General features: G+C 41.1%; 1 protein-coding gene across 1 annotated transcript in view; it reads right to left on the bottom strand.

Annotated features, from left to right (window-relative positions):
* LOC21395905 (NADH dehydrogenase [ubiquinone] iron-sulfur protein 5-B) overlaps nucleotides 1-9731 on the bottom strand; it is a 17684-nt gene extending 7953 nt beyond the window's left edge. The window contains exon 1 of the mRNA XM_024172068.1: nucleotides 9413-9731. Coding sequence (XP_024027836.1) covers nucleotides 9413-9562 — 150 coding nt within the window. The 5' untranslated portion in view covers nucleotides 9563-9731. The remainder of the gene's footprint in view (nucleotides 1-9412) is intronic.
* Between the last annotated feature and the right edge of the window lie 3080 nt (nucleotides 9732-12811).

Here is a 12811-nt window from a genome sequence, read left to right as displayed (position 1 = left end):
AATGACATAATAAGAGTGCTAGAACCTGGTTTTGGTGGTTTTTGCTATGTTTTGAACTGGTCATGAGAGTTTCGAGTGGGCCTGGATTCTTGTTTGGCTTTCTGAGTTTACTTGAATTGTCGACGCTATGTTTGAATCGTCATCGTCTAGTTCATATTTAGACTAGGATCATCGTTGCCTATTTGAACTGTCGTCGTTTTAGCCTTAACTTTTATTCGACTAAGGCTCTCTCTTTCTGTTTTTTTTTACAACTTTAGGTGCCAAACTAATTTCATCTCCCCTCTCGACTCATAGGATATTAACCTTAGATTTTTCCTTCACAGTAATGGCACCTAGAAGGGTTAAACGTCGAGGGGGATCACCATCCGTGCCTCTTGTGAGGCCGGACTCTTCTCTAGCCGCCGAGTCTTCCTCCCTCTCTACCAACAGCGATCCGATTTTGAGGGAGTCGAGGACTATATCCCTGATCCTCGAGGCGATGCGGACAGCATCGACCACCTGGTCAAAGGCGAGCCAGGTGACGGGGATCGTTCCACGTCTAGCGGCTTCGACTCCTTGGTCAGCGGTGTTATCTCTGGCTATAGCGGACGACACTTTGGTGCCCCGTGACATCAGTGGGGGCAGATGAGGAGCGGTCGTCCTTCACAGCTGACTTCATGGTGCCGAAGACACGGGAGAGAGACATCGTCCGTGCGTACAAGGAAGGATGCGTGGATGGCCGATGGTTTGAGTACCTCCTCCTAGACCCCAACTTCAGGGCAAGCCTACCGCCCCCGGGGTATCTGTCTGTCTATACACGGGCCTTCACGGCGGGGATGACACTTCCCATCCACCCGTTCCTGAAGGGCCTCTGCGAACTCCACGGTATCTCCCCCACACAGTTGGCCCTAAACTTTTGGTATATCTTCGCCGACATGTGGGTTCTTTACAGCCGGAGGTTAGTGTTTTCCCCTTGCACTCGATTCATTATCATCTGTTGTCTGTCTAATTTATTGGCTTTGATTGTGATGTAGAGATGAAGACCTTGCAGCTGTGAGTTCCGGGCGACAAGGGGCGCTCAAAGAAGCAAAGGCCTCGCGAGAGGTCGAGCGAAGCCGCCGAGGCCAGTGTCCCGCCGAGTCCTCCGCCCGCGGCGGAGCCTATGGCAACTCAGGAGACACCGAGGCCCAAGAGGCCTTGCCCGGCTGAAACGCCAGCTTTGGAGGCTGAGCCAACGCCGGTAATTGATATAATTGACGCTCCTGAGGCCCCTCCGCCCAGAGAACGTCTGTTGCTTCTTGGGGCAAGGGTTCTGAATCCGCAGTACATCATACCTCATGTCCCCCTGGCTCAGATTGAGGCGGCGCTGAATCTGCCGTTGCGTTTCTCCCTTGTCTTTCAGGCTCTATATGAATCATTTTTTAGCAAAACTGGGAGTGCGCTACTCGGTCCTCTCTGGTCGACCGTACCCGCCAGCAAATCTCTCCAGATTCATGTAAGCTTCGTCGTCTATTTCTGCAATTTTTTTTTTTTTTTTTTTTTTTGTTCTCCTCCTTAACATATTATGTCCGGACTCCTTTGATTTGACAGTCTCTTGTCCTTTTCCTCCTTAACATCATTGAAATGGTTAAGATCGAGGACATAAGTAAGGGAATGGACTGCGTAGAGAGGCTCCTGAAGGCTCTCCTCAAAGCGGAGAAGGCCAACAAGGAGGTCTCAAAGAAGCTTGCCCTCACCGTCAAGGAGCTGGATGCGGCAAAGGCTGAGCTGGAGGCGGCCAAGAAGGGAGCCGACGAGGCCCGTACGTAGGCCGTTGATGCCAAAGATACCTTCCTCCGGCAGTGCCGGCAAGAGGGATATGAACTAGGTAAGCAACAAGGCTACGACCTAGGTAAGAAAGAGGGAGTCGAGGAGTTCTTGGCCTTTGCTGAATTTGCTCAGAAAAATGCAGAGGTTGCTGCCAATGCCGTCGAGGACTTCAAATCCTCCGATGAGCTACACGATATGCGTGCCAGTGATATGCTGTCTATTGTGAGCAACTTGTCGCTAGGATCAACATGCACATTCCTGACCTGAATTTGGACTTCCTTTACGAGCCTCATTCTGATGATGAGAATTCCCCAGTCAGTGGTGAAAGTGGTGAGGGTAGTGGTGGCGCTGAGGGAGCTGGTGGTGGCGAAGACGACAGAGGCAATGAGGCCTAAGACGCCTGGCGCTGATATTTGCTTTTCATTTCTATAGTATACATGTTTTTTCCTTTCAAGATACTAAGACAATGGGCTTTTTATCCCGCTGATATGTATACTGTTGTTAATGTAGCTTTGTCTTATTCTGCTGATTTGGTTATTATATTTATGCGGTCGGTTGTAAGCTCTTTGGTAGAATCTGTCAAATGTGATAGCCTCTCCTTCTTAGAGGGATCGATTGTGATGCCCCTTGGGGCTTAGTATAGAAGTTTCTCCTCCTTTGAAGGGTCAGCTTTCTGGACGCCCCTCGGGATTTTTAGTAGATTTGAGAATCTTCTAAGTATACGGAAGCCTCCCCTCCTCGGAGGTGTCAACTTTTTAGATACCCCTTGGGGCTTTTAGCAGATTTATATGCTAAGTGTACGGAAGCCTTTCCTCCTTGGAGGGGTCAGCTTTTAGGCTTGGTACTCAATGTGACCTTTTTTAAGACAAGGTCCTCTGGAGGTTCCAAAACCTCTTTTGGTACACCTGTCTTGCCTCGTGGGCGTAATTCTTCTGGAATCTCCTTGAATCCCCCCAAGATATGGTCCCCCATAGATGGTCCTTATGACACCGACTGACTCACGGTCTTCTCCACGTCTATTATCTTCGTGGTGCGTTCCGTGGCCATGGCCTCTCCTATCGGTTTTGAATTCTTGCAACCTCCTTTCACGGATTAATCTTTCGATCTCATCCTTCTGGTCAGTGTAATCGTTGGTGTTGTGGCCGACGTCCCCATGAAACTTGCAGTATTTGATTTGATTCCTTCGGTTTGGGTCCGACTTCATAGGTTCCGGTCGGCACAACAGGTTTCCTCGACTGGCCTGATTGAATACCACTTCAACCCCTACGGTCAGCTCATGGTAGGAATCATACCATTGAAATGGGCGAGGCTTCTGATTTTCCTTTTGCCTGGGCTTCTTCGTTTATGGAGGATTTGACGCCGACGCGACCTGTTTGTCTCCATCTTGCCGTTTTTGATTATCTTGCGTCCCCGAGGTCGAGCCTTATTCCGTTCCTTTATTTTTATTGGATATGTGCTCGGGATCATTGGCGGCGACTTCTTCAGCGTTGATATACCCCTGCGCCCGTGCTAAGAATTCTTTGTAGGTGGCTGATGGCTTTCAGTTCAGATTGCATTTGAATGGCGTGATCTTTTTCGTACTAGACAAAGCCCCCATCAGAGCCTCCCGATCCGTCATATCTGTTGTAGTGGCGACGGTCTCTCCGTACCTTGCCATCCACTCTTTTAATGATTCGTTTGGTTTTTGGTAAACCATTGTCAGATTTTGCTTTTGCGGGATATATTTCTTTACCCCGATAAACTGGAGGGAGAATGCTTGCTTCAATTCCTCCCAGTTGGAGATGTAGTCTGGCTTGAGCGTCCGTAACCATCTTCGGGCAGAATCCGTCAAGTGGTTTCAGAACGCTCGTCACATTATTTCTTCTGCATAACCATGCAGAAGCATGTGTCCCGTGTACATCTCCAGATGGTCGTCAGTCTTGGTTTTAATAATGGATTGAGAGAATTTTCTTATTATTCTCATTATTTTAGTATAGCTAACAAATACACAACAGTATATAGGAAGAGGAAGGCAACAACCCTACCAGCTCAATTCCTATAATTAGGGCAAAATAAAAAAGCAATCAAATAACATAGGAAATAAGTTAACAAATCAATCCTATAATTAAGCCCTGTAAATATTCTGCCTAAGACTAAATCAAGAAACAGATTCTTGTGAATCTGCCCCATGAAGACGGCTGTAATTCCACACTGCCCCCAAGAGGACAGCTGTAATTCCACACTCCCCCTCAAGCTGGGTAATAGATGTTAATCATACCCAGCTTGGAACTTAGATCTTCAAAAATAGCTCTTGGCAGGGCCTTCGTGAGGATATCTGCAATCTGATTTCTGGTAGGTGTGTAAACAAAGGTGATGATGTCAGCCTCAATTTTCTCTTTGATGAAGTGGCGATCTATCTCGACATGTTTAGTCCGATCACGATGAACATGATCCTTAGCAATGCTGATAGCTGCTTGATTGTCACAGAACATCTTTAGGGGTCCTTCATTTGAGAATCTTAACTCTTCAAGTAGTTTCCTCAATCACATTCCTTCACAGATTCCAAGAGCCATTGCCCTAAATTCAGCTTCAGCACTGCTTTGAGACACAACTGATTGTTTCTTACTTCGCCAAGTGACCAAATTTTCCCAAACATATGTGCAATAACCGGTGGTGGATCTCCTATCTGTGATAGAACCAGCCCAATCAGAATCAGTGAAGATCTTAACCTCTCCACTCTCCACCCTTTTGAAGAATAAGCCTTTCCCGGGGTTCTTCTTTAGGTATCTTAGGATTCGATATACTGCCTCTAGATGTTCTTCAGTCGGGTTGTTCATAAATTGGCTGACAACGCTAACTGAGAAACTGATGTCAGGTCTTGTGTGAGAGAGATATATCAGTTTTCCTACTAAGCATTGATATCTACCTTTGTCAACTGATGTACTTTCTTTTCCTACTCCCAATTTTTTATTTGAGTCCATGGGAGTGTCTGAAGGCTTACATCCAAGCATGCCGGTTTCTTTGAGGAGGTCTAGGACATACTTGTGTTGAGAAACCAAGATGCCTTTTCTGGACCGAGCAACTTCCATCCCAAGGAAGTACCTAAGATACCCCAAATCTTTTACTTCGAATTCTTGAGCTAGGAGTTGCTTGAGAGCCTTTATTTCTTCTTCATGATCTCCCGTAAGTACAATATCATCAACATAGACAATAAGAATGGACCTTTTCCCTTCAAAAGATTGTTTGATGAAGAGAGAATGATTAGATTGGCATTAAGTGTAGCCATATTTCTTCACAGCTCTCGTGAATCTAACGAACCAAGCTCTAGGAGATTGTTTGAGACCATATAGGGATTTTTTGAGTTTACACACCTTGTTTGTATTCTGTTTAGTTTCAAAACAAGGGGGAATTTCCATGTACACTTCTTCTTCCAAATCACCGTTGAGGAAGGCATTTTTTTATGTCTAGTTGGTGAAGAGGCCAGTCAAAGTTGCTGCAAGAGATAACAAGACTCAAATGGTGTTGAGCTTTGCAACAGGGGCAAATGTTTCTTGGTAGTCAATCCCATAAGATTGAGTAAACCCCTTCGCTACCAACCAAGCTTTGAATCGACCTATGCTTCCATCTGCTTTATGTTTGATGGTGAAAATCCACTTACATCCAACCGGTCTCATTCCTCTGGGTAGTTCTGATAGTTCCTAAGTTTCGTTTTTCTCAAGTGCCCGAATTTCTTCCTCAACTGCTATTCTCCATCTTGGCTGTTTTAGTGCTTCATGAATGTTGCTTGGAATTTCAGTCGCCGCAAGTTTAGTAATAAAGGCACGATACATGAGAGATAGACCTTCATAAGAGACAAATTTAGAGATCGGATGTTGGGTACAAGACCTCACACCCTTCCTTAATGCAATAGGTCAGCCAAGATCATTAAAAGGAACCTCATGAGATTCATTAGAGTTACCTGGACTTGGTTCAGATTCTTGGGTCTGCATAGGTTGTGTATGCGGCTCTGCTTCCGAGTGTGAAGGTGAAGGAGGGACACTTCAGTTGGATATGGGACTCGGAATGTTTTGGGAGCTTAGATGTGGACTTCTTGCAGGTGAGACAACTTCAGGATTTGGAGAATCAGAGAGACTTTTAATGGGTGAAACAGGTTCGTGAGTTGGAAATTCCAAGGAACTCAAGGGAGTAGAATGAATGATGTGACTTGGTCTTGACAAATTTTTCAAAGGACTTGACAAATTTTCCCAAAAATGATATTCTTGTTTGGACTCATTCTCCCCCTGAATATCGGTTTTGGGGTAATATGATTGATTTTCAAGAAAAGTAACATCCATAGAAGTGAAGAAGTGTCTTTTTCCTGGGGTATAGCACTTGTAACCCTTTTGTGTGGGGGAATATCCTAGGAAAATACATTTTTTTGACTTGGGATCGAGTTTACTTCTTTGGGATGGACTAATATGGACAAAAGCTGAGCACCCAAAAACTTTCAAAGGAAGGGTGGAAATAAGTCGAGAGTTGGGAAAATATTCAAGGAGCACCCGACAAGGAGTTTTGTAGCCAAGAACCAGTGAAGGCGTACAATTGATAAGGTAGGTTGATGTGAGAATGGCTTCTCCCCAAAAATGTTTAGGAACGTGTGTGGTAAAAAGTAGGGATCTAGCAACTTCTAACAGGTGTCTATTTTTCCTTTCTGCCACTTCGTTTTGTTAGGGTGTATCAACACAGGAGCTTTGATGAACAATTCCAAGAGTTAAAAGGTAATCCCCAAGATAGGTGGCAAAATATTCTTTAGCATTATCGGTTCGAAAAATTTGAATTTTGCTATTAAATTGGGTTTGAATCAATGTGTTGAAGTTTTGAAATATTTTCCCAACCTCAGACTTTTCTTTCATTAGAAAAAGCCAAGTAGCTCGAGTATGATCGTCCCCAAATATAACAAACCACCTAGAACCCGTTATATTTTTAATTCTATATGGTCCCCACACATCACTATGAATCATGGCAAAAAGGTTGTGAAGATTTGTATGGAATACTAGGATATGAGGTGTGAACATGCTTAGACAATTGACACACCTTCTAACAGGTGTCTATTTTTCCTTTCTGCCACTCCGTTTTGTTGGGGTGTATCAACACAGGAGCTTTGATGAACAATTCCAAGACTTAAAAGGTAATCCCCAAGATAGGTGGCAAAATATTCTTTAGCATTATCAGTTCGAAAAATCTGAATTTTGCTATTAAATTGGGTTTGAATCATTTGTGTTGAAGTTTTGAAATATTTTCCCAACCTTCTTTCATTAGAAAAAGCCAAGTAGCTCGAGTATGATCGTCCACAAATATAACAAACCACCTAGAACCCGTTATATTTTTAATTCTAGATGGTCCCCACACATCACTATGAATCATGGCAAAAGGTTGTGAAGATTTGTATGGAATACTAGGATATGAGGTGCGAACATGCTTAGACAATTGACGCACCTCACATTGAAGCAACTTCAGATTTTTATTGCCAAAAAAAGATGGAAAGAGTTTAGCAAGATACATGAAATTTGGATGTCCAAGACGATAGTGCCACAACATTATTTCACTATCATTATTTTGACTAACATGGAAAGTAGATAAAGTTGTAGTAGATACACGGTTTGCTGATGAGTTTGTCCCCCGTTGCATCCTTCAACCTCTAGAAAATAGAGCCCTACACACATCCTAGAATTGCCAATCGTCCTCCCTGAATCCAAGTCCTGAAAAATACAGGGGTTGGAGGAAAATTTAGTGATACAGTTTAAGTCTCGGGTGAGTTTACTTATAGAAAGTAAGTTACAATCAAGGTTTGGAACCAAGAGAACTGTATCAAGAACTAAATCTCTAGAGATGATTGCTGTGCCTATCCCTGTCACTTTTGAAAGAGTCCCATCGGCAATCCGGACAGAGACATTGTGGGAACAAGGAGAAAAGATATGAAGTATACTGGCATTCCCAGTCATATGGTCTGAAGCCCCTGAGTCAATAATCCAAGAACACGATTTTTCTTGTTTCACAGTTAAGGCGTTGAGAAAATAACCTTTTTGTGCAAGTGAACCAGTTCCAATAACAGTAGGTGGCTGACTTGGTGGAGCCTAAGTGATCATCCTTTGAAGGACTTCCAATTGTTCTTTGCTGAACGGATTGTTCTCTGGTGGAGGTGTGTATTCCTCGACAGGAATGATAGCAGCATTTCCTCGACATGAATGATAATTTTCTTGGATTTATGCAGCTGACTGTGTTTATTTTTAAGGTATATTATAAGAGGTATTGATTTGGTCCTAGAACGGAAGTAAAGAGGCACATAAATTTATAGTGGTTCACTCTATAAAAGGGAGCTACATCCACTGTTAATTGTATTTCTTTTATTTATTTAGAAGTTACAAAAAGACTCCCTTTCTTTCTGGGGCTTTGCCCTTTTTATAGCCTACAGATTACATGTGGATCCCTTTTGGACGGACTGTCACAGGGGGTTTAATGATGGTTTCTCTCAAGTAGCTTATTATCCTACCTGCTTAGACCGTAGCTTCTCAGAACCTTTTGAGCTGTTCACTCATCCACTTTGTCCACTATTGCGGCTCTGTGGATCCTCTGTAGCTTTCATTGGTCCATTCCTGGCGATTCATGGGCAGGTAATCATTTCCTGTGCTATTGATCTCTTCCAAACCCATATGCAACCTAGGGGTTTCCCCTTGTCCCCTCAGAGGTCTTTCTTGGGACGTGGACCCATATTCATGCGGTCTGCCCTCTGCACCTATTCTATACTTCATAGGGTGCAACCTCTGCCTCGAGCGACCCTCTCATGGCACTGCTTTGGCTGCGAACACAAAACGCAAGCCTCGACTGTATGCAATGTCGACGGTTGCATGAATCGTAATATACGGTCGGCCTTTTCATCAATTAACGGAGGAGGAAATGAGCTTTAGGTATCGACGGCTACCTGATGTGACTGGTTTTGGGCCACGTGGAGCATGGCGATTATCCGACGTGTTAACGCATATTTTCCCACACAACAAATCCCAACATCTTAACCAAAGTCAATTCAAGAATCTAAATTATTTATCAATTATCAACTATTCTGTTATCTCATTTGGTTAAGTACCAAGGAAAGAAAAATCCACCACTTGACTCCATTAGTTCGGTTAACAAACATACCACCATTTTCTACTCAATAAAATCTTGCATGTAGGAGAACGTTAAAGTGGAAGCCAATTCAAAACTATAAAGAATACCGATTCTCTCTGAGAACCATAGATGACCCAGAAGATAACAACTAAAAAAGTGATTTACGGATCAAATGCTTAGCTTCTGATGTGATTAAATACGAAAGCAAACAAATAATCAGACTTTTTTAAAAACCAGGATAAGCACTACAAGTTCTCCTAATTAACACAGCCAACAAAAGCCCAACAAGAAACTGCAACAATTATGCATAAAACTTTATGAAACACTATCATTTGATCTTAATCTCAGAACTAAATGACCCAGAAACCACATTATCTAAAAAGCGATATCGGAACCTAGGGTTTGTGATGCCGAATCGACGCATAAAAAAATGAAACTAAAAGGCAAAATTTTATGCAAGAAATTATGAATTGAGGGGGTAAAAAAGTAGTGAAGAGAAGACCTCTTTGGAGTGGTGGAGGCACTCGAGGTAGTCTTCGCGGAGGAGAGAACAGTCCTTTGGCTCGCGGCAACGAGACATGCATTCGCTGAAATCCACCCAAAAATCGTAGCAACGGCCTTTGTTTCCGGTGATTCCCCACCCAGACGCCATCTCTCTCTCTCTCTCTCTCTCTCTCTTGTTTCTCTGGACAACGATCTACGGAACCAACAGTTTGTCGATTCGAGCGAGCAAGCAGTCAGAGAGTTGGTCGAGCTAGGCTGGAGAGGAGAGCTGCTGTTGTTGCAACGAATTTGCCAAAACCATTCTTGTTTTCGGTGACTGGGGCCGGTTAAGGCTTGGGCTTCATTTGGTTCTCTTGGGCTTCATTTGGTGATTTTTTTTTCAGAGAAATGTTGACAAATAAGTTTAAAAGCGCGAGTTTTAATTTTTATCTTTTATTTTTAATTAATAATTTTTTAATTAAATAATTATATTAAAAAAATAATATTAATTAAGAATAAAAAATTTAAATTTAAATCCATATACTTTTAAAAATAAATTTTAGTAATTTTTTTTTTTTTTTTTACAATTACTTTAAAAAAACTAGTGAATTCACTTTTTAAATTGAACTAAACTTTTTAACTAAAAAAAGCAAGTGAAAGTCTACTCTACTGACCAATCTAGACTTTCTATCGAGCAATAAAGAGCTTTACAAATAGAGTCTATGGTACAATAGAAAACGTATACTGCACAGTTAAGTTCGTTATAAATTTAATTAATATGATATTTTAATTCATTAAAAAATGTTTTAAACCTTAATTATCATTGCTTACATTTTTTAATTCATTAAGTAGTAGTGCTATAAAGTTGTTGACGTTTTTACGTTATCTCATATTATTTGGTGCGAATTATCAATGTGACCAGTTAAAAAAGCAAGTACTAAAAAAAAGTGAAAATCCACTCTATTGCTAAATTGATATACTCTACTATGCAGTGAAGAACTATAGTACTCGAATTTACTGAATAGTAAAGCACATCTACCGCACAGTAAAACACGTCTACGGCACAATCAAATTTGTTATAAATTTAATTAATAAAGTTTTTTAATTCATTAAAAATATTTTGTATGTTAATTACTAGTGCTTACATTTAAAATAATAAAACTATTTACTTCGTTTACCAAGTTAGAATTTTTAAAATTTCATCCTTTTTTTTTAGAAGTTTCACTGTTTGATGAAAAAAATTTTAAAAAATGGAAGTAAAAATTACTCTATTAAACCGTCGAGATATTATACTGGGTAGTAGAAAGCTTAATACTCGAGTTCACCGCACAATAAAAATTTATAATACTTAATCAACATTTCTCATAAAGAATTCAAAAATTTTGACTGTGTTTGAAATTATTTTTGTTTTTTCACGTTTTTTGAGAAAGAAAAAATGAAAACGGAGAGAAACAACGCTTGACACAATTAAAGACAAAAAACAGAAATGAAAACAATTTTTTAATTTAGTGTAAAATGAGAGAAAAATAAAAAATGACTTTTAGTCATTTTTCATTTTTTGCTTCCGTTTTCTTCTCTCTCGAGTAGAGAGAGAGATTAATGTATTTTTTTATATCGAAAATAATCTCTTGATAAAATTATTAAATGCATTTTTAAAAATGATTTCTGTCTGAGATTGAAAACGTTTTTATTTTCATTTTCATACAAAAAATAAAATCATTTTAGAACGAGTTCTAAACGCACCTTTTATATCTTTAAAACTGTTTACATCCTCAAAATACCGGTAGGACAATATTTCTAATAAAGAATTCACAAAATTCTAATACAAATATTTCTTAAGGGTACCAATCATAAAAAAAAAAAATGTCAATGGCCATCTTTTGTCTGAAGGACGGAATGGTGTCATCTCTGAGCGCATCGAAACCAAGCCCTGCAGAGTCTAACTCAATATATTTGATAGTATATATTGAGCAGTCTCCGTTATTTAAAATTTAGTTAGTAATTGTAATAAGCAATAAATAAGTGAATATCTATCTTGTTATTTTAAAACCATAAACTTATTTGTTGTCGTTCTGAGGCCCACCTTTAAGCCGCGTACAAGGCCAGGGATCTATCGATTTATTCTTGAGCTCGGGAAACATGTTACTCTGCTCTACAATAATCGACATCATGGTACAAAGCGGTTCCACGTTACCGCATCTACATTTTGAGAAAACATCATATTACCAAATGAAAATGGGATCATCTACCGGCTATAATACTGATAGGAGTGATGGCTCAGTTGGAATAACAGTCTGTGAATGAAAAAAATTTACTTTAACAACCCCAAAAGTTCAAACTTAAATCTAGCTCAAGTATTGTAAAAACAATTAATCTCAACTGTAAAAAAGTAGAGCTTGAAAAATGGTAGAGAACAAACTAGACATGCTTATTGGAGCAAATTGCTATATGAAAAAATACCTATCTCGCCACCTTCCTTTCTTCCTCTATAGTTGCCATTATGTTTCCTCCATTAGGAATTGATGCTCCCATAAATAGCGTTTCATCATGCCTCGATTGAGCGTCACATGTTTCTGGTAAGTTCCTAGCAACTATTTCACGAGAATTGAATCAAGAAGAAGAAAGAATGAATCTTTATTGAATTATCCACAAAAATTACAGATTTGGTTTCTTGAAACCAGAGAACCTCTCCTGCTTAGCAGAATGCCAAGACTTTCCCTATACAGACTCAATGATTGCCTGCCTTCATCATTCCCCGAGTCCTCCTCTTTATTCCTGCCCCAAACAACTCTAATCACAATCCCCTGTGCTCACACCCATAGTAACCACGTAAGTATATACTAATACACACATTAGCCACGTAGGCATATACTCGCACACACAACAACCACATAAGCCTATACACCTACGAACCAATACACTAACAATCCTCTAATCACTTCCCCGACCCTTCCTCACATAGACTTGTCTAAGTAGAGGCTTATCAACTACTCTGCCCCCCAAAAGAGTCACCTTGTCCTCAAGGTGAAATTCAGGAAACTGTTGCTGAATGACATCGAAAAGCTCCCAAGACGACTCATAGTCCGGTAAATGACGCCATTGAAGCAAGACTTCCAGCTACCCCGTAACCTTAGAGAAACGAGTAGCGAGCAACCTCTCCGGCTCCACATGTAACTCCATGTCAGCAGCCAGAGCAGGCGGAACCTCCTGAGCCAAAATAGGCTGGCCAATAGCTAGCTTAAGCTGCGACACATGGAAGACCGGATGAATCTTGGCCTCTGTAGGCAATTGCAACTGGTACGCCACGACCCTATAGGGACCATAAAACTGAGGAGAAAGCTTCTCATTCAAAAACGTGGCCAAGGACGATGGCGATAGGGCCGAAGTTTCAGGAACACCAAATCCCCCACGTCGAACG

Source organism: Morus notabilis, unplaced genomic scaffold (genome assembly GCF_000414095.1).
Source record: "Morus notabilis unplaced genomic scaffold, ASM41409v2 Scaffold702, whole genome shotgun sequence".
In the NCBI taxonomy this organism is placed as follows: Eukaryota; Viridiplantae; Streptophyta; class Magnoliopsida; order Rosales; family Moraceae; genus Morus; species Morus notabilis.
Note: the sequence above shows the minus strand (reverse complement) of the source record. Positions and strands in the feature narration are given on the sequence as shown.